We start from the raw sequence: 27,331 nt of genomic DNA on the forward strand, positions 1-27,331 counted from the left end.
CCAACCATTGCCCCCCCGAATACCATCCTGAAAATTTAGCAGGATTCACATTGATGCATATTATGACTACACATCTGACTACACAAGAACAACTTCACACTGAAGAGTCAAGCACTATGTTCCCCCTGTTCACGATCTGATTACATAAATTATAGCCTAACTCTCAAAATCCGATGATTTTTAAGAGAAAAACAGGTTTCCCCGACGTTGTAGAAATCTAAAGGATCAGCACAGAAACCGTTACAATCCTGCGACCGTTACAAAAACAAACAAATTCAAATAAAGTCTAAACAACAACATGTTACAATGTATCACGTCCTGTCGCCGCCTGCAGGTGCGGGATTGGTCGGTTCTCATTGCAGAATTTGCTCCAATAAATATGTGTAGGGATCCTCCCCTCTTCTCCTTTCTTACTCCTTTAGGTGCCTCAGGATTGTAGACGGTGCAGTCGCAGTACGAGTGGCCGGAGCCCAGGCGGCAGGTGAGGGGGGCACTGCCAGTCACATAGGTGGGCGAGACTGTGAGGCATGAGGCGGCGCTTGGCTGGTGCCTCCTGCAGAGCTCTGAGGTCCTTACATACGCCTCTTCCTCGATGTAAAGTTGCTGCTGCTGTTCAGGTGGACTGGGCTTTCTGCAACAGGCAGCTGGATATGCAGCAATGCGAGGCTGCCCATAGGGACCAGCGGGGGACTACAGCTTCTGCGGCCGGTAGTCGGTGATGTCGCTTCTCTGTTGTCGGCAGCGTCGGCTCTGGAACTTGCATGTGAAGAAGCTTTGTGCTTGGAGGTGGGGGGAATAAGATAGGTGAAAGTCTTGCAGCCCACCCTCCTGATTGCCCTAAGTGTCCCTACACCTGGACTGCTATCTCCATCCTCCAGACATCTCCTCTTCCAGGGGCTGTTTCTTCAGGCGGCTCCATGCACGATTTTGGCTGAAACCATGTCTTGTGGTCTGGGGCTGGCGATCAGCGATGGCCCCGTGGTGGCCAGCTACTTCTCTGCTCTCAGTCAAGGCTCCTCGGAAACTTGTGTTCCTGTTCACACTGTCCCTATCCGTCACTTACCTCTTCTATAGCCTGCTTAGCTGCTACACCTCATTGCAGTTTCCATTGCAGGAGGCTGGGATCTACTTGCAGGCAGACTCTGGGCTCAGTCCTGTGGATGTGATCAGAACTGCGTCCTTAAAACCAGATACCAGCAATGGAGATTTATTCATTTCAGGGTCTGGGGACCCAGTAAGGAAGAGTAATAATGTGACCAGCAGAAGTAGCACTGACAGAGATGGGGACGTAGATGCTGAGCTGAAGTCCTCTGGAGGCATCAGTGTCCCCCTGGCTGCTTCATCTGTGCTGGAATTTAGCAATTCTGTGCCCTCTACTGCAAGTTTCAGCAGGATCAGGACCCTGAATACTGTGCTACAACCTGGGTGGCCTACTATAAGGAGCAGCACACCAGCACAAGCTTCAACCCAGGGACTTGGCTCATTTGAAACCCAAAAAGAGAGAGTTCTTGGACCTGGAGACTTCACAGTATCAAGGAAAAGTCCAAGGGAGGTTTTTCAGATTCCTTCCACTGCTGTCAGTGTTAGCACCTTGAGCAGGACACCCATCCTATCCACCTTGGACAGGGCTACAATTGCAGCAGCACAAGGGTTCAGCACCTTGGACAGAGCTCCCCATGCACAGGGGTCCAGCACTTTGGATAAAGCTTCGCCCGCAGCACAGGGGATCAGCACCTTGGATAGCACCCCCATTGCACAAGGCTCCTTGGATAGAGCTCCCATTGCATCAGCACAGGGGTTCAGCACCGTGGATAGCACCCCTATTGCAGCACAGGGGTTCAGCACCTTTCAGAGCTCTCCCATTGCACCAGGGTCCAGCACCTTAGATAGGTCTCCCATTATAACAGTACAGGGGTCCAGCACATCAGTGGACACTTCCCAAGTTTCCAGTTCCTTGGATAGTGCTCCAGTTTCAGCTTTTTCCCAGGATCTCAGCACCGTGGACAGCGCTCCCATATTTTCTTCAGCACCAGTGCCCAGCACCTTAGACAGTGCACCAAAAATCCACCTTCCCCATGATCCTGGAGCTGACCTCTCACTCCAGAAATCAGCCGAGGTAACTAAGGAATCCTACCAGCAAACCGTCAGCATCAGCAGTGACAGCACAGCTATCCCCAGCGCGTCTCCCAGACTGGATGACTACAGTACTGCTGACACTGCTCCTAGTCCTAAAAGTGATCCCCCTACATACATGCTCCAAGATACTTATCCCAGAATACCTGCTCCTGGGGAGACCGACAGAAACACGGATTTTACAGGGAATGACATGCCTATACCCTTAAAGGAGATCTCTACCTGGGACAGCACTCCTTTAGCTGCCACTGAAATGATCCCAGAATCTCACACTGGGTATTTAGAGAGAGAAACTCAGGAATCCAGCACCACAGAGGAAGAGCTTAGTCGCCGACTATCTGTGAACAGCACCATAGAGTATGGAGAGAAGAAGCTGCCCCAGGCTATTATTATTGGGGTGAAAAAAGGGGGTACCCGCGCTTTGCTGGAAGCTTTAAGAGCCCATCCTGATGTCAGGGCGGTCGGCATGGAGCCTCATTTCTTTGATAGGAACTATGAGAAAGGGCTGGAGTGGTACAGGTAAGGTCCTTAGTATTGCAGAGCTCATAGTGTTAACTATATCCTGCCCAGCTGGCTCCATAAATGCACGCGCCCTTGCTTACTATTGCATACTGTACATCATCCTATATGTCCATTGTTTCCGAGAAAACTGTGTAATAATGGGCAAGGAATCCGCATCCTTATCCGCTAGGACAATGCTATTCCAGGGAATTCAGTAATGCAGGTTTATATCCCATTGTATTTGGTGGCTTTTCTATTATTTCACACGGTTTATTGGATATTTCTCATGGATGGATTTTCCCGCTGTAATATACAATATTTTACCCTGCATTACAAGAGATAGGTGTATGGGATCTATATTATACAATGTAGAATAGCAATCATCTCTCCTACAGCATTTGCTCACTAGATGAATATAGTTGATGGTGTTTGTAGCTTGACTGCCAGCCAAAAAGTTCTGCTGCTATATCAACCCTGAGCGGCAAAGCCGTATATACTTCTATCTATAGATCTCCCATAGTAAATTATTCAGCAGCATCTCTATTGTATTCTGCATTATATTGTGTGGAGAAAATAGGTCTCATATACATCACATTCGGAGACATGATGCATCTATTGTATTTACTCAAGAGATAGTAGTGTAATATTTTCTACATTGTTATATATGGACGTTCTCCACATTCACATAAACTATAGGGCACAAGGAGAGGGACACAGTTGTCATATGTTAAGTGATTTGGATACATTGTATTAGGATCATTTTGGATGTAGATACAAATGACTGACTAGCGAAATTGTATGAAAAGAATACAATGTTATAATGTTTCAGCAACCCAAAAGATATCTAAAACATATGCATTATGCCAAAACTTTACCAAAATTTCTTAAAATATACATCACATTTACAGAGAAGATGAAGAGTTGGTCAATGCCCAAGTTTGGACACAAAACTGCATCCTCACCAGGGGACTGCGAGGTTCAAAAGTTGGAAGAATAAAGAACTAGGATTTTGGCATTTTATGACAATGATATTTAACCCCCTGTGGTCCACTTTGATTTTACTAGTCAGCTGTAATCTTCGTAAATTATAAGATGTCTATGAAATAGAGAAATGGATAAGAAATGAAGACGCAGTATTCTGCCCACAGATTATGGTAACATTTCTTAAAATTGGAAGTTGAAAGGGTTGATGGGGTGCGGTAGACTTTTAGATGTTTGAAGTTGCCGTATTCACTTTTAAATCTCCCACTTCCATAGGGTCTGTTCAATCAAGACTGACATATTTAGGACTTTATACTCTAAAATTCTTTGAATATAGGAGTCTATGGGAGATTTACTGTAAATTCAAAGCCTATAAATTGTATCTCTTTTTGTATAGAAAATCCTTAAACTTGATGTAAACATAAAAGATCCGGCGATACATTGTAACAATGTAACTTCAACAACACAGAAATCTATTTTGCTTTTTGCAGTGTTAACCCTTAGGTAAACCTAAAAACCCCATGAGATAAGTAGAAGCCTATGTTCCCTTGTTTTAGGGAATAAACTACCAGATCATTGCCCCTATTACATACATTATATACATCTTATACATAGAAAACCTGTCCTTGCCTGAAAGTTTAACAATCTTACTACTTGTACTTTGAAGATCCCTTCTTATTTCCAAGAACTATACACTGGATACATAGAGATAGATCCTTATAGGAAAGGGTTCTTTACAGTTCCAGTAGTTCAGTTATCAAATTTCCCCTATAGATATAGATAGTAATGGCAGAAACTATTTCAGCATTTAGTGATGGGTTGAATGAAAAATGGTGGAAAGGGCAAGAATGTATAAAAAAAAGTAATGGAATTAGGACTTCTGGGTGTTAACTCTGGGATTATCCTGGATATGGGATGGTGGTGCTCATCCTATAGGTCTTCAGATTATTATTATAGTATTATATTATCTTCTTCTGGATGGACACTATAGATTTGAAGCCCTGGTCACTATGACTAAGTCACAGTAGGAATCTTCTTCCCTATAGACGTAGTGACGGGTGAATAGGATCGGGGGTGACTATAGCTCATTAGACAGATCCCTGTAATTTTGATAATCCCCTGGGTGTTGCTTTCAACCCCTTAAATTACTATTATTTTTTGTGTCTGTTTTGTACTCCCAAATCTGAGCAGTGGACTGACAGGGTAAAAGTCGGGGGAAGTGACTGATCTCTGCTGCTCCTTCCACTGGAAGTAATATTATTATAGTCATATCTTTAATATGCAAAAACATCACTTACCTGGGTGGAGATAAGTGGCAGTCACGCAGCGCCTGGATGGGCTCTATTAAGCTTTCCTGATTGCTGAACTTTAAGGTTAGTGCAATTTCATTAGCGCTATCAATCTTATTCATACAGAGAAACAAAACACTTGTAGAGTCTGCAATTACACCCAGACATCATGTACTAAGGCTGCGTCCACACGTTCAGGTTTTCAGATGCAGTTTTTGAAGCCAAAAGCAGGTGTTGATCATGATGGTTGAGAACTTGGGAGATGCTGCCCCTCTTCCTTTTTCTGTTTGGACATCAAAAACTGCATCCAAAAAACTGAACGTGTGGACGCACCTTAAAGGTGCATGTCCTGCAGAGCTGTAAACTCCTGACTTCTGTGGACCAAATGTGAGTCATATAGTGGGAGCATTCCCTGTACATCTCCTGGTCACTATAGATCTGTAGGTTGTCCATGTGAGGCCATACGGTGGAAGCATTCCCTGTACATAGACATAATACAGTCATGTAGTAAGGTAAGTACTTGTGTGTGCTGCAGAGCTGTAAGTAATCTCCTGGTCACTATAGATCTGTAGGTAGTCCATGTGATGCCATACAGTGGAAGCAATCCCTGTACATAGACATAATACAGTCATGTAGTAGGGTAAGTACTTTTGTGTGCTGCAGAGCTGTAATCTCCTGGTCACTATAGATCTGTAGGTAGTCCATGTGATGCCATACGGTGGAAGCATTCCCTGTACATAGACATAATACAGTCATGTAGTAAGGTAAGTACTTGTGTGTGCTGCAGAGCTGTAATCTCCTAGTCACTATAGATCTGTAGGTAGTCCATGTGATGCCATACGGTGAAAGCATTCCCTGTACATAGACATAATACAGTCATGTAGTAAGGTAAGTACTTGTGTGTGCTGCAGAGCTGTAATCTCCTAGTCACTATAGATCTGTAGGTAGTCCATGTGATGCCATACGGTGAAAGCATTGCCTGTACATAGACATAATACAATCATGTAGTAAGGTAAGTATTTGTGTGTGCCGCAGAGCTGTAATCTCCTGGTCACTATAGATCTGTAGGTTGTCCATGTGATGCCATACGGTGAAAGCATTCCCTGTACATAGACATAATACAGTCATGTAGTAAGGTAAGTACCTGTGTGTGCTGCAGAGCTGTAATCTCCTGGTCACTACAGATCTGTAGGTAGTCCATGTGATGCCATACGGTGAAAGCATTGCCTGTACATAGACATAATACAATCATGTAGTAAGGTAAGTATTTGTGTGTGCCGCAGAGCTGTAATCTCCTGGTCACTATAGATCTGTAGGTTGTCCATGTGATGCCATACGGTGGAAGCATTGCCTGTACATGGACATAATACAATCATGTAGTAAGGTAAGTACTTGTGTGTGCTGCAGAGCTGTAATCTCCTAGTCACTATAGATCTGTAGGTAGTCCATGTGATGCCATACAGTGAAAGCATTGCCTGTACATAGACATAATACAATCATGTAGTAAGGTAAGTATTTGTGTGTGCCGCAGAGCTGTAATCTCCTGATCACTATAGATCTGTAGTTTGTCCATGTGATGCCATACGGTGGAAGCATTCCCTGTACATGGACATAATACAGTCATGTAGTAAGCTAAGTACTTGTGTGTGCGGCAGAGCTGTAATCTCCTGGTCACTACAGATCTGTAGGTAGTCCATGTGATGTCATACGGTGGAAGCATTCCCTGTATATAGACATAATACAATAATGTAGTAAGGTAAGTACTTGTGTGTGCTGCAGAGCTGTAATCTCCTGTAGATCTCGAGGTAGTCCATGTGATGGCATACGGTGGAAGCATATAGATATAATACAGTCATATACTTAGGCTTAGGGCTCATGTTTAGGGATGAGCCAAACATTGCGGGTTTGGGTTTGAGACCCTGAAGTTAGACTTCAGCCAGAAATCTAGGTTCGGGTTTGTTGTTAGTTCTCGCCCGCTGGAGTTATACTCATGATGGATACCAGCACGATCGTGAGTGTTAATGACATGCCGCCATTTTTCCTAGGATCTTCGCTCCCAATGCTGTCACATTTAAAGGGTTAACACCTGCCGTCAGTACCAGCACCAAGCGTGGGTGTTACTGGCGATTGTTTGGGTTCCCGAATGCAACTTTTGTTCGATGTTCAGCCAAACTCAACTATCCCAAACCTGAATGGGTCTGCTCATCTCTACTCATGTAACCTCTGCCCTTGGAGCATAGGTGCTCCGTATGATGCCCCATCCTTCACCCTATGACATAATACCGTCATGTAATAATCCTGCAGAGCTGTAATCTCCCGGTCACTATGGATCTGTAGGTGCTCCGTATGATGCCCCATCCTTCACCCTATGACATAATACCGTCATGTAATAATCCTGCAGAGCTGTAATCTCCCGGTCACTATGGATCTGTAGGTGCTCCGTATGATGCCCCATCCTTCACCCTATGACATAATACCGTCATGTAATAATCCTGCAGAGCTGTAATCTCCCGGTCACTATGGATCTGTAGGTGCTCCGTATGATGCCCCATCCTTCACCCTATGACATAATACCGTCATGTAATAATCCTGCAGAGCTGTAATCTCCCGGTCACTATGGATCTGTAGGTGCTCCGTATGATGCCCCATCCTTCACCCTATGACATAATACCGTCATGTAATAATCCTGCAGAGCTGTAATCTCCCGGTCACTATGGATCTGTAGGTGCTCCGTATGATGCCCCATCCTTCACCCTATGACATAATACCGTCATGTAATAATCCTGCAGAGCTGTAATCTCCCGGTCACTATGGATCTGTAGGTGCTCCGTATGATGCCCCATCCTTCACCCTATGACATAATACCGTCATGTAATAATCCTGCAGAGCTGTAATCTCCCGGTCACTATGGATCTGTAGGTGCTCCGTATGATGCCCCATCCTTCACCCTATGACATAATACCGTCATGTAATAATCCTGCAGAGCTGTAATCTCCCGGTCACTATGGATCTGTAGGTGCTCCGTATGATGCCCCATCCTTCACCCTATGACATAATACCGTCATAAAATAATCCTGCAGAGCTGTAATCTCCCGGTCACTATGGATCTGTAGGTGCTCCGTATGATGCCCCATCCTTCACCCTATGACATAATACCGTCATGTAATAATCCTGCAGAGCTGTAATCTCCCGGTCACTATGGATCTGTAGGTGCTCCGTATGATGCCCCATCCTTCACCCTATGACATAATACCGTCATGTAATAATCCTGCAGAGCTGTAATCTCCCGGTCACTATGGATCTGTAGGTGCTCCGTATGATGCCCCATCCTTCACCCTATGACATAATACCGTCATGTAATAATCCTGCAGAGCTGTAATCTCCCGGTCACTATGGATCTGTAGGTGCTCCGTATGATGCCCCATCCTTCACCCTATGACATAATACCGTCATAAAATAATCCTGCAGAGCTGTAATCTCCCGGTCACTATGGATCTGTAGGTGCTCCGTATGATGCCCCATCCTTCACCCTATGACATAATACCGTCATAAAATAATCCTGCAGAGCTGTAATCTCCCGGTCACTATGGATCTGTAGGTGCTCTGTATGATGCCTCATTCCGGTACAATACAGTATAAATGGAAGGGCAGCACGATGGGTCTGTGGTTAGCATTACAGCCTTGTATCGGTGGAGTCCTAAGTTCAAGCCCCAGGGTCAACATCTGCAAAGAGTTTGTATATTCTCTCCATGTTTGTGTGGGTTTCCTCCAGGTCCTCCAGTTTCCTCTCACACTCCAAAACATACTGGTAGGTTGATTAGATTGTGAGCCCCATTGGGGACAGGGACTGATTTGGAAAGCTCTGTGCAGCGCTGCGTAATCTGTGTGCGCTTTATAAATAAAGGAATCATTATTAATGGGAGGATTCCCAGTGATATGGCAATAGTTGTCTATAGGCGCAGTATAATAACATCATATACATTCATCTATAGGGGGTTAGATACAGATTTCGCCTCCTTAATACTCTGATAATATGGCACAACAAACACCACTGAAATCAGGTTAATGATGGCTGCAAGTCTTCATTGAGCGGGTTATCATCATTACACTTGGCTCCATCTCCACCTTCTCATACGAGACCCCACGTTGCATTTATAGACCCCAATAATCAGTGTTAGGAAAGTTTATCTCGGCTGAAGTCACAGTTGCAGTAAATCTACATAATATTATTCCCAGTAGATGGTGTCTTGGAGGACTCATCATACCTGTGCATTACACATACTGCTTATAGATTACACTGGGAATTGTGTAATACCTGATTTACCCTGCGGGGGTGCTGTCTGCAAAGTAAATTCTTGTGAGATACCAGTGTTTGTGTGAAAGTGATTTTCACTGTGTACATCCCCTTTAATGCTGGGTCTTGTGTAGGTTATTATCTCGCTGTCCACCAATGATTAAAGTGATTTCAATTAAAACCACAAGGAATAAATGAAACAATGTAATGATCGGCTCCGTAAGAATCCACATTCAGCAGTTTCCTCCCTCGGCAGCGCTATCCAAATAAAAGCCATTGAAGTGAAGATTTAGCGCACATGAGGGACATAGTACTGCACATACAGCGCTGGTAATATCCAGGAGCCAGGGAGGTCCAGTGCCTGGTACTGGCAGCACCAACCAGGACAGAGGACGGGGAGACCCTGAGCTCAGGGACACAACCCAGCCAGGAATTATAGGGATACAAGGAATAGCAGGAAAATATAGAAAAATGATAAAGATCTATTGTAGATTATGATGTTTTACAGCAGCTGAGGTGTGTATAATGAGGTTCTGCAGCAGCTGAGGTGTGTATAATGAGGTTCTGCAGCAGCTGAGTTGTGTATAATAAGGTTCTGCAGCAACTGAGGTGTGTATAATGAGGTTCTGCAGCAGCTGAGGTGTTTATAATGAGGTTCTGCAGCAGCTGAGGTGTGTATAATGAGGTTCTGCAGCAGCTGAGTTGTGTATAATGAGGTTCTGCAGCAGCTGAGGTGTGTATAATGAGGTTCTGCAGCAGCTGAGTTGTGTATAATAAGGTTCTGCAGCAACTGAGGTGTGTATAATGAGGTTCTGCAGCAGCTGAGGTGTTTATAATGAGGTTCTGCAGCAGCTGAGGTGTTTATAATGAGGTTCTGCAGCAGCTGAGGTGTGTATAATGAGGTTCTGCAGCAGCTGAGTTGTGTATAATAAGGTTCTGCAGCATCTTAGGTGTGTATAATGAGGTTCTGCAGCAGCTGAGGTGTGTATAATGAGGTTCTGCAGCAGCTGAGTTGTGTATAATAAGGTTCTGCAGCATCTTAGGTGTGTATAATGAGGTTCTGCAGCAGCTGAGGTGTGTATAATGAGATTCTGCAGCAGCAGAGGTGTGTATAATGAGGTTCTGCAGCAGCTGAGTTGTGTATAATAAGGTTCTGCAGCAGCTGAGGTGTGTATAATGAGGTTCTGCAGCAGCTGAGGTGTTTATAATGAGGTTCTGCAGCAGCTGAGGTGTGTATAATAAGGTTCTGCAGCATCTTAGGTGTGTATAATGAGGTTCTGCAGCAGCTGAGGTGTGTATAATGAGGTTCTGCAGCAGCTGAGGTGTGTATAATAAGGTTCTGCAGCATCTTAGGTGTGTATAATGAGGTTCTGCAGCAGCTGAGGTGTGTATAATGAGGTTCTGCAGCAGCTGAGGTGTGTATAATCAGGTTGTGCCGCAGTTGATGTGTGTGGCATGATGTTCTGCAGCAGCTGAGGTTGTATTATGATGTTCTGTTGCAGATAAGGCATGAATTATGAGGTTCTGCATCAGCTGGGGTGTGTATTATGAGGTTCTGTAGTAGCTGAGGTCTGTATTATGATGTTCTACAGTAGCTGGGGGTGCGTATTGTGAGGTTCTGCAGCAGCTGAGGTGTGTATTGTGAGGTTCTGCAGCAGCTGAGGTGTGTATTGTGATGTTATGCAGTAGCTGAGGTGTGTATTGTGATGTTATGCAGTAGCTGAGGTGTGTATTGTGATGTTATGCAGTAGCTGAGGTGTGCTTTGTTATTTTGTGCAACAGCTGAGGTGTGTATAATGAGGTTCTGATGTGTCTATTATTATGTTCTTCAGCAACTGAGGTCTGTATTATGATGTTCTACAGTAGCTGGGGGTGCGTATTGTGAGGTTCTGCAGCAGCAGAGATGTGTATTACGAGGTTGTGCAGGAGCTGAGGTGTATATTCTGAGGTTCTGCAGCAGCTGAGGTGTACATTCTGAGGTTCATTAGTAGCTGAGGTGTGAATTATGATGTTCTACAGCACCTTAGGTGTGTATTGTGAGGTTCTGCAGCAGCTGAGATGTGTATTACGAGGTTGTGCAGGAGCTGAGGTGTATATTCTGAGGTTCTGCAGCAGCTGAGGTGTGAATTATGATGTTCTACAGCACCTTAGGTGTGTATTGTGAGGTTCTGCAGCAGCTGAGATGTGTATTATGATGTTCTGCAGCAGCCGAGGTGAGTATTATGAGGTTCTGCAGCAGCTGAGGTGTGCATTACGTTCTACAGCAGCGGAGACAGAAGTTGTACAATACTTATCCTGCACCTAAATCTGAACCATGCCAGGCGCTTCCAGCAGGAGGAGATAAGCGGCGCCTGTGTGTTGCTGCTCCTCCCTGTAGGATGGTGAGAATGATTATTTATTACAGACTTGTCAATGGGAAGTGACAATGGAGTCTCCTATGAGGGGCTCTTGTACTGACGGAGTTAAAGGGGCGGGCGCAGTGATACAAGTGTCTCTGTTTTCCTTCCAGCGTCAGTGTGAATCCTTATCTGTCGCCTTCTCCCTCCTAAATTTAGCTTCTTGTTTTCCCACAGCTGCCTTATCAAGTAGGAAGCTTTGCATAAATACATTTAGCGACAGCGGAGTCACATTTATCCGGATACTGATTTAAGGGGGCGGTGCCCACCTTGCCCGGGAGTCGGCGCAGGCTTAAAGGGGTGATGGGCTCACATCCATTGATTCCTTTCTAGAACATGAAGTGATATGAGAAACAGATTACATATAACAAGCGGAAATTGCTGTAATTGGCTGCAATCAAAAGAGAGACATCACCGCCGCACGTTATCCGTAATGCGCCTGACATCTCATTAATATTCATGAGACACAATTTTCCTGGTGAAGTGATAGGTCGACTATGGCAGCTCCTTATGTACAATGTTAGTGGATACAATGGGGGTCATTTACTTACCCGGTCCTGTCGCGATCCAGCGGTGTATTCTCAGACGAGGATTCGGGTCTGACGGCGATTCACTAAGGTCGTGCGCCCGATATCCACCAGGTGTCACTGCTGCGCTGAGGTCCGCCGAGGTCTGCTGGAGTTCACAACCCATTCCCGGTGCATGGGAGTGATTGATTTTGCAACCCAATTCGTTTTTTAAATTCCACGGTTTTTCCGAATCCCTTTGGGTTTTACCGACGGCCGTGCCCCCCGATTTCTGTTGCGTGAAAGCCGGCGCTATTGTGCCAAAATCGGATCGCGTGCGCCAAAATCCCAGCGGAATTCGGCGCAAAACAGAAAAAGACGGGAAACCCGACGAAAAAGCTGCCGCGGAGCCCTTAGTAAATGAGCCCCATAGTGTAATGTCTATGGGGGCCTGAAGGGGGCGGTCTTTGACCAATACCTTTTGCTGCCCTTTAAATCTGCTCCGCCCCCTTCGAGTCCAGGTCAAGGCCTAACACAATAGAGGAAAGAAACTACCGTAAGTCAAATTTTCCCGAATTCTAAATATGATGCGTTGCACAAAATATTGAAGTATATAGAAATGTGTTTTGCTAGAAAGGGGCGTGGCTTCAGGAAAAGAAGGCAGGGCTTAAAGGGGTGTTTTCATCTCAGGTATAATTTCATAGCATATGTTATAAATACTTGATAGATTTGGTTACCACCTATAATTGGCCAAGCTTGCACTTGTAAGATGTAGAGTATAGGAACAGGGTTTTTGGGACCACCAGATGAAAGTGTTTCTGGGGGCCTACCCGAAACCGACATCCAGGCAATAGAGCCTAGCAGACATCAAGTTTTATTGTCTCCTTCTTGACTTCTTTGATTCCAACCGTGTGCCCACCGGAGGATCCTCTGATCCTATGGTGGGCCAGTCAGACACTGCTTGAACTGTGTGTGTAACAACAAAAAAAAGACTGTTTGGACAACAAATTTTACCTCTCCCAATCCTTATAAAGCTCTACATTCGGTCCCATCAGTGACAACCTAAATCTACCTAAAAAAAATATATACTGGTCCCTTTAATATATTACAGTACAGCATTAGACATGGGGCCAGTGATACTACACATAGCACATACAAACAATTAGGTGCAATAGACCTTAGACATTGCCCCTAGTGACACACAATTGCCTCCATTATTGTATCAGAGCCGGGGTCCGGTGGGCTGTTCTGACCCCGGGTCCTGACATTACATAGAATCCTATAGGAAGCAGCGGGATACGTTCTACGCTTTGATGCTCAGTTTCACATCGCGGAGCTTCCACTCACCCACACACATCATAAATATAGAAAATGCACTAAAAAGTTCCTTTTAAAAAAAAATTCTCCTCCTATTCTGTTTTATAGTGCAAGAAAAAGAATTATAAGAAATATATATACAATAAAGTCACATATATATTTGTTTTATGGAATGGACTATCGTTCCCATCTCATGCACCTCTCCCTGGGTGCGGCAATAGCCCTTCCCCATTTATAGTCGTTTTACCATCCCCTGTTCCTCCCAGGGTGGGGGATGAGGACCTCCTGATACAGTAATGGAGGGTCTGGTTACTGGGGTTTCAAGTCCACTTAAAACTAGAAGTGAATGTAATGTTCATATAAACGCTTGGACAATCACTGGCCTCATAGGTCACTTATACAACTGAGGCCGGTGTATAACTGAGTGCTTATGTAAACAATGGATGCATAGTTATCACTTCCAGTTCTATGGAGGCCCAAAACCCTGGAGAATAGACCCTGCTGAAATGAGAGGTCCTCAAAGGTCAGTTCACATTCTTCACTATAAGAGCAATAAGATTCTTTTAGGGGAGAGCAGTGAGACTGGATGGTCAGTGAGATCCTTTACTGTAAGAGCAGTGAGATTCTTTATTGTAAAAGCACTGTGAATCTTTACTGTAAGAGCAGTGAGATTATTTAATGTAAAAGCACTGTGATACTTTACTGTACGAGCAGTGTAATTCTTTAATGTAAAAGCACTGTGATTCTTTACTGTACGAGCAGTGTAATTCTTTAATGTAAAAGCACTGTGATTCTTTACTGTAAGAATAGTGAGGTTATTTAATGTAAAAGCACTGTGATTCTTTACTGTAAGAGCAGTGAGATTATTTAATGTAAAAGCACTGTGATTCTTTACTGTAAGAGCAGTGATATTCTTTATTGTAAAAGCACTGTGATACTTTACTGTAAGAGCAGTGAGATTATTTAATGTAAAAGCACTGTGATACTTTACTGTAAGAGCAGTGAGATTATTTCATGTAAAAGCACTGTGATTCTTTACTGTAAGAGCAGTGAGATTATTTAATGTAAAAGCACTGTGATTCTTTACTGTAAGAGCAGTGAGATTATTTAATGTAAAAGCACTGTGATTCTTTACTGTAAGAGCAGTGAGATTATTTAATGTAAAAGCACTGTGATACTTTACTGTAAGAGCAGTGAGATTATTTAATGTAAAAGCACTGTGATTCTTTACTGTAAGAGCAGTGAGATTATTTAATGTAAAAGCACTGTGATTCTTTACTGTAAGAGCAGTGAGGTTATTTAATGTAAAAGCACTGTGATTCTTTACTGTAAGAATAGTGAGATTATTTAATGTAAAAGCACTGTGATTCTTTACTGTAAGAATAGTGAGATTATTTAATGTAAAAGCACTGTGATTCTTTACTGTAAGAGCAGTGAGATTATTTAATGTAAAAGCACTGTGATTCTTTACTGTAAGAATAGTGAGATTATTTAATGTAAAAGCACTGTGATACTTTACTGTAAGAGCAGTGAGATTATTTAATGTAAAAGCACTGTGATTCTTTACTGTAAGAGCAGTGAGATTATTTCATGTAAAAGCACTGTGATTCTTTACTGTAAGAGCAGTGAGATTATTTAATGTAAAAGCACTGTGATACTTTACTGTAAGAGCAGTGAGATTATTTAATGTAAAAGCACTGTGATTCTTTACTGTAAGAATAGTGAGATTATTTAATGTAAAAGCACTGTGATACTTTACTGTAAAAGCAGTGAGATTATTTAATGTAAAAGCACTGTGATTCTTTACTGTAAGAGCAGTGAGATTATTTAATGTAAAAGCACTGTGATTCTTTACTGTAAGAGCAGTGAGGTTATTTAATGTAAAAGCACTGTGATTCTTTACTGTAAGAGCAGTGAGATTATTTAATGTAAAAGCACTGTGATTCTTTACTGTAAGAGCAGTGAGATTATTTAATGTAAAAGCACTGTGATTCTTTACTGTAAGAGCAGTGAGGTTATTTAATGTAAAAGCACTGTGATTCTTTACTGTAAGAATAGTGAGATTATTTAATGTAAAAGCACTGTGATACTTTACTGTAAGAGCAGTGAGATTATTTAATGTAAAAGCACTGTGATTCTTTACTGTAAGAGCAGTGAGGTTATTTAATGTAAAAGCACTGTGATTCTTTACTGTAAGAGCAGTGAGATTATTTCATGTAAAAGCACTGTGATTCTTTACTGTAAGAGCAGTGAGATTATTTAATGTAAAATCACTGTGATTCTTTACTGTAAGAGCAGTGAGATTATTTAATGTAAAAGCACTGTGATTCTTTACTGTAAGAGCAGTGAGATTATTTAATGTAAAAGCACTGTGATACTTTACTGTAAGAGCAGTGAGATTATTTAATGTAAAAGCACTGTGATTCTTTACTGTAAGAATAGTGAGATTATTTAATGTAAAAGCACTGTGATACTTTACTGTAAAAGCAGTGAGATTATTTAATGTAAAAGCACTGTGATTCTTTACTGTAAGAGCAGTGAGATTATTTAATGTAAAAGCACTGTGATTCTTTACTGTAAAAGCAGTGAGGTTATTTAATGTAAAAGCACTGTGATTCTTTACTGTAAGAGCAGTGAGGTTATTTAATGTAAAAGCAATGTGATTCTTTACTGTAAGAGCAGTGAGATTATTTAATGTAAAAGCACTGTGATTCTTTACTGTAAGAGCAGTGAGATTATTTAATGTAAAAGCACTGTGATTCTTTACTGTAAGAGCAGTGAGGTTATTTAATGTAAAAGCACTGTGATTCTTTACTGTAAGAGCAGTGAGATTATTTAATGTAAAAGCACTGTGATACTTTACTGTAAGAGCAGTGAGGTTATTTAATGTAAAAGCACTGTGATTCTTTACTGTAAGAATAGTGAGATTATTTAATGTAAAAGCACTGTGATACTTTACTGTAAGAGCAGTGAGATTATTTAATGTAAAAGCACTGTGATTCTTTACTGTAAGAGCAGTGAGGTTATTTAATGTAAAAGCACTGTGATTCTTTACTGTAAGAGCAGTGAGATTATTTAATGTAAAAGCACTGTGATTCTTTACTGTAAGAGCAGTGAGGTTATTTAATGTAAAAGCACTGTGATTCTTTACTGTAAGAGCAGTGAGGTTATTTAATGTAAAAGCACTGTGATTCTTTACTGTAAGAATAGTGAGATTATTTAATGTAAAAGCACTGTGATACTTTACTGTAAAAGCAGTGAGATTATTTAATGTAAAAGCACTGTGATTCTTTACTGTAAGAATAGTGAGATTATTTAATGTAAAAGCACTGTGATACTTTACTGTAAGAGCAGTGAGATTATTTAATGTAAAAGCACTGTGATTCTTTACTGTAAGAGCAGTGAGATTATTTCATGTAAAAGCACTGTGATTCTTTACTGTAAGAGCAGTGAGATTATTTAATGTAAAAGCACTGTGATTCTTTACTGTAAGAGCAGTGAGGTTATTTAATGTAAAAGCACTGTGATTCTTTACTGTAAGAGCAGTGAGGTTATTTAATGTAAAAGCACTGTGATTCTTTACTGTAAGAATAGTGAGATTATTTAATGTAAAAGCACTGTGATACTTTACTGTAAAAGCAGTGAGATTATTTAATGTAAAAGCACTGTGATTCTTTACTGTAAGAGCAGTGAGGTTATTTAATGTAAAAGCACTGTGATTCTTTACTGTAAGAATAGTGAGATTATTTAATGTAAAAGCACTGTGATACTTTACTGTAAAAGCAGTGAGATTATTTAATGTAAAAGCACTGTGATACTTTACTGTAAAAGCAGTGAGATTATTTAATGTAAAAGCACTGTGATTCTTTACTGTAAGAGCAGTGAGGTTATTTAATGTAAAAGCACTGTGATTCTTTACTGTAAGAGCAGTGAGGTTATTTAATGTAAAAGCACTGTGATTCTTTACTGTAAGAATAGTGAGATTATTTAATGTAAAAGCACTGTGATACTTTACTGTAAAAGCAGTGAGATTATTTAATGTAAAAGCACTGTGATTCTTTACTGTAAGAGCAGTGAGGTTATTTAATGTAAAAGCACTGTGATTCTTTACTGTAAGAATAGTGAGATTATTTAATGTAAAAGCACTGTGATACTTTACTGTAAGAGCAGTGAGATTATTTAATGTAAAAGCACTGTGATTCTTTACTGTAAGAGCAGTGAGGTTATTTAATGTAAAAGCACTGTGATTCTTTACTGTAAGAGCAGTGAGATTATTTCATGTAAAAGCACTGTGATTCTTTACTGTAAGAGCAGTGAGATTATTTCATGTAAAATCACTGTGATTCTTTACTGTAAGAGCAGTGAGATTATTTAATGTAAAAGCACTGTGATTCTTTACTGTAAGAGCAGTGAGATTATTTAATGTAAAAGCACTGTGATACTTTACTGTAAGAGCAGTGAGATTATTTAATGTAAAAGCACTGTGATTCTTTACTGTAAGAATAGTGAGATTATTTAATGTAAAAGCACTGTGATACTTTACTGTAAAAGCAGTGAGATTATTTAATGTAAAAGCACTGTGATTCTTTACTGTAAGAGCAGTGAGGTTATTTAATGTAAAAGCACTGTGATTCTTTACTGTAAGAATAGTGAGATTATTTAATGTAAAAGCAATGTGATTCTTTACTGTAAGAGCAGTGAGATTTTTTAATGTAAAAGCACTGTGATACTTTACTGTAAGAGCAGTGAGATTATTTAATGTAAAAGCACTGTGATTCTTTACTGTAAGAATAGTGAGATTATTTAATGTAAAAGCACTGTGATACTTTACTGTAAAAGCAGTGAGATTATTTAATGTAAAAGCACTGTGATTCTTTACTGTAAGAGCAGTGAGATTATTTAATGTAAAAGCACTGTGATTCTTTACTGTAAGAGCAGTGAGGTTATTTAATGTAAAAGCACTGTGATTCTTTACTGTAAGAGCAGTGAGATTATTTAATGTAAAAGCACTGTGATTCTTTACTGTAAGAGCAGTGAGATTATTTAATGTAAAAGCACTGTGATTCTTTACTGTAAGAGCAGTGAGGTTATTTAATGTAAAAGCACTGTGATTCTTTACTGTAAGAATAGTGAGATTATTTAATGTAAAAGCACTGTGATACTTTACTGTAAGAGCAGTGAGATTATTTAATGTAAAAGCACTGTGATTCTTTACTGTAAGAGCAGTGAGGTTAGTTAATGTAAAAGCACTGTGATTCTTTACTGTAAGAGCAGTGAGATTATTTCATGTAAAAGCACTGTGATTCTTTACTGTAAGAGCAGTGAGATTATTTAATGTAAAATCACTGTGATTCTTTACTGTAAGAGCAGTGAGATTATTTAATGTAAAAGCACTGTGATTCTTTACTGTAAGAGCAGTGAGATTATTTAATGTAAAAGCACTGTGATACTTTACTGTAAGAGCAGTGAGATTATTTAATGTAAAAGCACTGTGATTCTTTACTGTAAGAATAGTGAGATTATTTAATGTAAAAGCACTGTGATACTTTACTGTAAAAGCAGTGAGATTATTTAATGTAAAAGCACTGTGATTCTTTACTGTAAGAGCAGTGAGATTATTTAATGTAAAAGCACTGTGATTCTTTACTGTAAGAGCAGTGAGATTATTTAATGTAAAAGCACTGTGATTCTTTACTGTAAGAGCAGTGAGGTTATTTAATGTAAAAGCAATGTGATTCTTTACTGTAAGAGCAGTGAGATTATTTAATGTAAAAGCACTGTGATTCTTTACTGTAAGAGCAGTGAGATTATTTAATGTAAAAGCACTGTGATTCTTTACTGTAAGAGCAGTGAGGTTATTTAATGTAAAAGCACTGTGATTCTTTACTGTAAGAGCAGTGAGATTATTTAATGTAAAAGCACTGTGATACTTTACTGTAAGAGCAGTGAGGTTATTTAATGTAAAAGCACTGTGATTCTTTACTGTAAGAATAGTGAGATTATTTAATGTAAAAGCACTGTGATACTTTATTGTAAGAGCAGTGAGATTATTTAATGTAAAAGCACTGTGATTCTTTACTGTAAGAGCAGTGAGGTTATTTAATGTAAAAGCACTGTGATTCTTTACTGTAAGAGCAGTGAGATTATTTAATGTAAAAGCACTGTGATTCTTTACTGTAAGAGCAGTGAGGTTATTTAATGTAAAAGCACTGTGATTCTTTACTGTAAGAGCAGTGAGATTATTTAATGTAAAAGCACTGTGATTCTTTACTGTAAGAATAGTGAGATTATTTAATGTAAAAGCACTGTGATACTTTACTGTAAAAGCAGTGAGATTATTTAATGTAAAAGCACTGTGATTCTTTACTGTAAGAGCAGTGAGGTTATTTAATGTAAAAGCACTGTGATTCTTTACTGTAAGAATAGTGAGATTATTTAATGTAAAAGCACTGTGATACTTTACTGTAAAAGCAGTGAGATTATTTAATGTAAAAGCACTGTGATACTTTACTGTAAGAGCAGTGAGATTATTTCATGTAAAAGCACTGTGATTCTTTACTGTAAGAGCAGTGAGATTATTTAATGTAAAAGCACTGTGATACTTTACTGTAAGAGCAGTGAGATTATTTAATGTAAAAGCACTGTGATTCTTTACTGTAAGAATAGTGAGATTATTTAATGTAAAAGCACTGTGATACTTTACTGTAAAAGCATGAGATTATTTAATGTAAAAGCACTGTGATTCTTTACTGTAAGAGCAGTGAGATTATTTAATGTAAAAGCACTGTGATTCTTTACTGTAAGAGCAGTGAGGTTATTTAATGTAAAAGCACTGTGATTCTTTACTGTAAGAGCAGTGAGATTATTTAATGTAAAAGCACTGTGATTCTTTACTGTAAGAGCAGTGAGATTATTTAATGTAAAAGCACTGTGATTCTTTACTGTAAGAGCAGTGAGGTTATTTAATGTAAAAGCACTGTGATTCTTTACTGTAAGAATAGTGAGATTATTTAATGTAAAAGCACTGTGATACTTTACTGTAAGAGCAGTGAGATTATTTAATGTAAAAGCACTGTGATTCTTTACTGTAAGAGCAGTGAGGTTATTTAATGTAAAAGCACTGTGATTCTTTACTGTAAGAGCAGTGAGATTATTTCATGTAAAAGCACTGTGATTCTTTACTGTAAGAGCAGTGAGATTATTTAATGTAAAATCACTGTGATTCTTTACTGTAAGAGCAGTGAGATTATTTAATGTAAAAGCACTGTGATTCTTTACTGTAAGAGCAGTGAGATTATTTAATGTAAAAGCACTGTGATACTTTACTGTAAGAGCAGTGAGATTATTTAATGTAAAAGCACTGTGATTCTTTACTGTAAGAATAGTGAGATTATTTAATGTAAAAGCACTGTGATACTTTACTGTAAAAGCAGTGAGATTATTTAATGTAAAAGCACTGTGATTCTTTACTGTAAGAGCAGTGAGGTTATTTAATGTAAAAGCACTGTGATTCTTTACTGTAAGAATAGTGAGATTATTTAATGTAAAAGCACTGTGATACTTTACTGTAAAAGCAGTGAGATTATTTAATGTAAAAGCACTGTGATACTTTACTGTAAGAGCAGTGAGATTATTTCATGTAAAAGCACTGTGATTCTTTACTGTAACAGCAGTGAGATTATTTAATGTAAAAGCACTGTGATACTTTACTGTAAGAGCAGTGAGATTATTTAATGTAAAAGCACTGTGATTCTTTACTGTAAGAATAGTGAGATTATTTAATGTAAAAGCACTGTGATACTTTACTGTAAAAGCAGTGAGATTATTTAATGTAAAAGCACTGTGATTCTTTACTGTAAGAGCAGTGAGATTATTTAATGTAAAAGCACTGTGATTCTTTACTGTAAGAGCAGTGAGGTTATTTAATGTAAAAGCACTGTGATTCTTTACTGTAAGAGCAGTGAGATTATTTAATGTAAAAGCACTGTGATTCTTTACTGTAAGAGCAGTGAGATTATTTAATGTAAAAGCACTGTGATTCTTTACTGTAAGAGCAGTGAGGTTATTTAATGTAAAAGCACTGTGATTCTTTACTGTAAGAATAGTGAGATTATTTAATGTAAAAGCACTGTGATACTTTACTGTAAGAGCAGTGAGATTATTTAATGTAAAAGCACTGTGATTCTTTACTGTAAGAGCAGTGAGGTTATTTAATGTAAAAGCACTGTGATTCTTTACTGTAAGAGCAGTGAGATTATTTCATGTAAAAGCACTGTGATTCTTTACTGTAAGAGCAGTGAGATTATTTAATGTAAAATCACTGTGATTCTTTACTGTAAGAGCAGTGAGATTATTTAATGTAAAAGCACTGTGATTCTTTACTGTAAGAGCAGTGAGATTATTTAATGTAAAAGCACTGTGATACTTTACTGTAAGAGCAGTGAGATTATTTAATGTAAAAGCACTGTGATTCTTTACTGTAAGAATAGTGAGATTATTTAATGTAAAAGCACTGTGATACTTTACTGTAAAAGCAGTGAGATTATTTAATGTAAAAGCACTGTGATTCTTTACTGTAAGAGCAGTGAGATTATTTAATGTAAAAGCACTGTGATTCTTTACTGTAAGAGCAGTGAGGTTATTTAATGTAAAAGCACTGTGATTCTTTACTGTAAGAGCAGTGAGGTTATTTAATGTAAAAGCAATGTGATTCTTTACTGTAAGAGCAGTGAGATTATTTAATGTAAAAGCACTGTGATTCTTTACTGTAAGAGCAGTGAGATTATTTAATGTAAAAGCACTGTGATTCTTTACTGTAAGAGCAGTGAGGTTATTTAATGTAAAAGCACTGTGATTCTTTACTGTAAGAGCAGTGAGATTATTTAATGTAAAAGCACTGTGATACTTTACTGTAAGAGCAGTGAGGTTATTTAATGTAAAAGCACTGTGATTCTTTACTGTAAGAATAGTGAGATTATTTAATGTAAAAGCACTGTGATACTTTACTGTAAGAGCAGTGAGATTATTTAATGTAAAAGCACTGTGATTCTTTACTGTAAGAGCAGTGAGATTATTTAATGTAAAAGCACTGTGATTCTTTACTGTAAGAGCAGTGAGATTATTTAATGTAAAAGCACTGTGATTCTTTACTGTAAGAGCAGTGAGGTTATTTAATGTAAAAGCACTGTGATTCTTTACTGTAAGAGCAGTGAGATTATTTAATGTAAAAGCACTGTGATTCTTTACTGTAAGAGCAGTGAGATTATTTAATGTAAAAGCACTGTGATTCTTTACTGTAAGAGCAGTGAGGTTATTTAATGTAAAAGCACTGTGATTCTTTACTGTAAGAGCAGTGAGGTTATTTAATGTAAAAGCAATGTGATTCTTTACTGTAAGAGCAGTGAGGTTATTTAATGTAAAAGCACTGTGATTCTTTACTGTAAGAGCAGTGAGATTATTTAATGTAAAAGCACTGTGATTCTTTACTGTAAGAGCAGTGAGATTATTTAATGTAAAAGCACTGTGATTCTTTACTGTAAGAGCAGTGAGGTTATTTAATGTAAAAGCACTGTGATTCTTTACTGTAAGAGCAGTGAGGTTATTTAATGTAAAAGCAATGTGATTCTTTACTGTAAGAGCAGTGAGGTTATTTAATGTAAAAGCACTGTGATTCTTTACTGTAAGAATAGTGAGATTATTTAATGTAAAAGCACTGTGATTCTTTACTGTAAGGGCAGTGAGATTCTTTAATGTAAAAGCACTGTGATTCTTTACTGTAAGAGCAGTGAGGTTATTTAATGTAAAAGCACTGTGATTCTTTACTGTACGAGCAGTGAGATTATTTAATGTAAAAGCACTGTGATTCTTTACTGTAAGAGCAGTGAGGTTATTTCATGTAAAAGCACTGTGATTCTTTACTGTAAGAATAGTGAGGTTATTTAATGTAAAAGCACTGTGATTCTTTACTGTAAGAGCAGTGAGGTTATTTAATGTAAAAGCACTGTGATTCTTTACTGTAAGAATAGTGAGATTATTTAATGTAAAAGCAATGTGATTCTTTACTGTAAGAGCAATGAGAATGTAAGACCTGTGAGATTCTTTACTGTAAAAGCAGTGAGACGCTGGAAATCTTTTCTCCAGTATTTGATTATATGTTTCCTTTCTTGATAGCAAAAATAACACATTTTCTGGATCACTTTGGGATGATGATCCAGGGATCTATTCCTGTTGTTATATTTGTATTCCCACATCAGTCATTTGGGATTTTTTTTGCTTTTCTCTGGATCCACACTGCGCATGTTTTTATTGTGTTGTTGTGTATTTTTTTTAGGAAGTTGCGTTTGTCATTTTGGGTAATTCTTCTATTTCGGAGAAGCTACAAAGAACAGACATGCAGATTTCTGTGGACTTGTTCATATGAATATCCGGTTGGACTCGCTGCCTGTGCCCCGGGCTCCTATCGGATTGCTCTTCTCCCTTTCTTGGTACTTTTTGTTCTGGAGATGAATTTCCAGTGACAAATGATAGCGTCCTGGGAATGGTGTAACACAATAAACATGTACGGTACTTATATTTATCTGTATTTGCACGGCACTCGGTATTGAGACAGATGCCGCCGTGCCAGGATGGCTCACCCATCACAGACGCGGAGGAACTTGTCTACAGGACGAGGCCGCACGTCTTTCCCTTCAGTGTTGTGAGTAACACATGGATTTCTATGGACAGCTAAGAATCCAATTATATTGTACACGCGTGCAGATCACATCAAAATCAGACTGGGAACCAATAAACGGAGCAAAACGCCAAGTACCAGACAAGGTGAACATCTACTGTGTAGTAATTAAGGCGCACAAGCCATCTTGTACTACAAACTGATATTTTTTTAAAAGGGAATTCTGTCCTCTTAAAGGGGATGTTTCAACAGATGTGATGAGTGTTAGGTAATGTCCCTGGAGATCTGTGTAATCAGACCTTTGTGTGTGTTGTAAGTAGCATCAGGGCAGTGGAATATGGATTTATATACCAGGATTGTAGCTGGACTTAATGAATTGGAGGGGATGGGGGATCCTCACACTGCTGTGTTTATAGTTTCTTTTTTTTTTGCATTGAGTTGCTCCACCAATCTCCTCCTCTGTTATAAGTCTTCTTGAAGGCTACAGCAGTCACTCAAGTCAATGGGAAATGTCTTGGAATAGCTCAACGCCGAGATCTCATGGAGCAGCAGTGTAAGGATATGCCCCCAGTGCACTTGAAGTAACTTCATTCTCTGAAGAGAGAAGCTGGCCAAAACTGAAGCCAGTGTAAGGTGTAAGGAGGGATATGTAAAGTTGTGATATGTACCTTTGTGTGTATTTTTAGTAGCAGCAGGACTGTGAAAATTGCATATTGGTGTCTTCTAACATTGCTGTTCTCTTAACTCTTTGCATTGAGAAGCTTTGCAGCAACTCTTTTCTGCTCTGCATAAAAGCTCTAACAGGCTTATTGCTAGATTAGAGAGAAGCATCAGGCTGTGGATCAGCTCATTTCTGAGAGCTAAGAGCACAGCAGTGTGAGGACACACTCAGATAAACATAATTCTCTGAAAAGAAAATCTGTCAGCAGTTTTTGACAAAGCTGCAGCCAGTGTAAGGCATTGGAGAGATGTGCAATCCTACCTTTATGTGTGTTATTAGTAGCAGCAGAACTGTGAAAAGTGCATGGTGGTGCTTACTCACACTGCTGAGCTAATAGCTTTTTGCACAGCTCCTTTTTCTGGCTTTTTGTAAAAGATGCAGCAAGTTTCTCATTAAATAAGAGAGAAGGAGCTGTGGATCAGTGTATTTCAGAGAGCTAAGAGCACAGCAGTGTGAGTACACACCCCAATGCACTTGGAGAAACTTAATTTTCTAGAGAGAGAATCTGTCAGCAGTTTTTGACCATTCACAGCTTCAGACAGTGTTAGACATTGTCCCTGAAGAAATGTGCAATCCTACCTTTATGTGTGTTATTGGTAGCAGTAGGACTGTGAAAAGTGCATGGTGGTGCTTCCTCACACTGCTGTGCTCTTAGCTCTTTGCATTGAGATGCTTCACACCTCTTTCCTGCCACAGCTGTAGCAGGCTTCCGTTTAGATCAGAGAGAAGAGGTTGTGAATCAGCTGAATGCAGAGAGCTAAGAGCACAGCAGTGTTAGCAGTGCTCTTGAATAAGATACAAATCTATTTTTCTCAACCTTCCAGGTACATACACAAAGGTATAATTACACATCTTTTATGCATATCCAATGGTCATCCATGCGGCTACCCAGAGCATTCTATAGTTGCCCCTAATTCTATAGTTATCATACAGTAGGTGTCGCCCCCTAGTGGTAGACCACCAGTATACGATGAGACATCAGTGCATCAGAACTGCTGATCTACAATCCCCCCACTACTTGCTGTCATGTAATACCGCCATACGCAGCTTATGAGGGAATCTATTGTGAGTCCGGCACCTCCTCAGTGAGTTGATAAAACGATCCGCGCTCCATAATTCCGGGACAATTTACGTTTTACTATTAAATTTATATTTGGGGAAAAGTCTTACATGTGTAATTGTGTTGCTCCGTGGATGGAAATACCTTTATAAATCTCGGTCGGCTCGCCTGAGTATTTGCCGCCATTGTGGCCGGTAAAATGTGCGCATTGTCAGAGCGAAAATTGAACATTTAAAAAGTTACTTAACGGGAAAAGTAGAAATTCAAGATGATTTAACGCGCGGCATAAAGAAACACATAATATCAGGCGGCAACGAGCTCAGGCAAATGCAAATGTGGCCTCCATTCAGAGGGGATTGTGAGCCTACATAATGCATTAGGAGGGAAACTAGATGGTCTTTATATTGTGCTCCCTGATAGATATGGAAGAAGGATCCGACGGGGAGCGCGGCATCATCCACAAGAGAAATACACATGGAAGCAATATCCAAGCATTTTACACACTTAAAGGGGTCTCGGTGGAGTTCCCCTTTAAGTGTGAAGTGCATACACTGAAAATTACCAACCTAGTATTCGCATCTATTGACTATGATCCTCTGATATTTCAGAATGTTGTATAATATTGATGGGTTGTTTGGGAACGAGCCGGCACAAAGAGCAGGCTCTATTTTGTGAACGATCCGAGCCGGCTCCCGTCAGTGAGCTACTAAACTCCACCCCAAAATGGCTCACCACGCCCCCTTTAACACGATAAAATCGAGTTCAAAGTGGTGTGATGTCGGGTGACTGACTGGTCTGCGGCTCCCTAATATATATTTAATAGGGAGCCGCTCAGGAGACAGAAGAGCCGGCTCACTAAGAAGAGCCGGAATTCCGATCACTATTGTATAATGCTTCGTTTTAAAGTTGACTCCGCCCCTCCCCAAAATTATACGTCATGCATATTGTCATGTAATTATAGTTATTTAAGTAACTTTTTGTGAAACGTTTTTTATTTTCATGCCTGTTGATTGACGGAGATATTGATTTAATTGATTTGGGAACATGACTAAATGAGAATAAGGGATTATATCAATGTTTAGTGAGAAACATGAAGGTACTATCTGTGCCTGTATTATTTACATACAGGGAGGGAGTTCTATGTGCATATATATTATATACGGGGAGGGGCGGCATTAAGGAAGTACTATCTGTACCTACATCATTTACAGGGAGAGACAAGTCAGTATTATCTGTACCTACATTTAAAAGGAGGGACAGGAAAGCAGCACCATCTGGATCAATATGATTTATTGGAAGATATAATAAGGTGGTACTATCTGCACATAAATCATTGACAGAGAGAGATAGGAACACAGTACTATCTGTACATACACAATTTACAGGAGGATACTGGAACACAGTCTTATCTGTACCTACACCATTTACAGGAAGAGACTGGAACACAGTACTATCTGTACC

The 27,331-nt window shown here is 39.6% G+C and overlaps 1 protein-coding gene across 1 annotated transcript in view; it reads left to right on the forward strand.

Annotated features, from left to right (window-relative positions):
• The first annotated feature begins 406 nt into the window (after positions 1 to 406).
• Positions 407 to 27,331, forward strand: part of LOC140074948 (uncharacterized) — a 190,380-nt gene continuing 163,455 nt past the window's right edge. The window contains exon 1 of the mRNA XM_072120311.1: positions 407 to 2,652. Coding sequence (XP_071976412.1) covers positions 971 to 2,652 — 1,682 coding nt within the window. The 5' untranslated portion in view covers positions 407 to 970. The remainder of the gene's footprint in view (positions 2,653 to 27,331) is intronic.

The sequence above is a fragment of the Engystomops pustulosus genome, chromosome 8 (genome assembly GCF_040894005.1).
Source record: "Engystomops pustulosus chromosome 8, aEngPut4.maternal, whole genome shotgun sequence".
In the NCBI taxonomy this organism is placed as follows: Eukaryota; Metazoa; Chordata; class Amphibia; order Anura; family Leptodactylidae; genus Engystomops; species Engystomops pustulosus.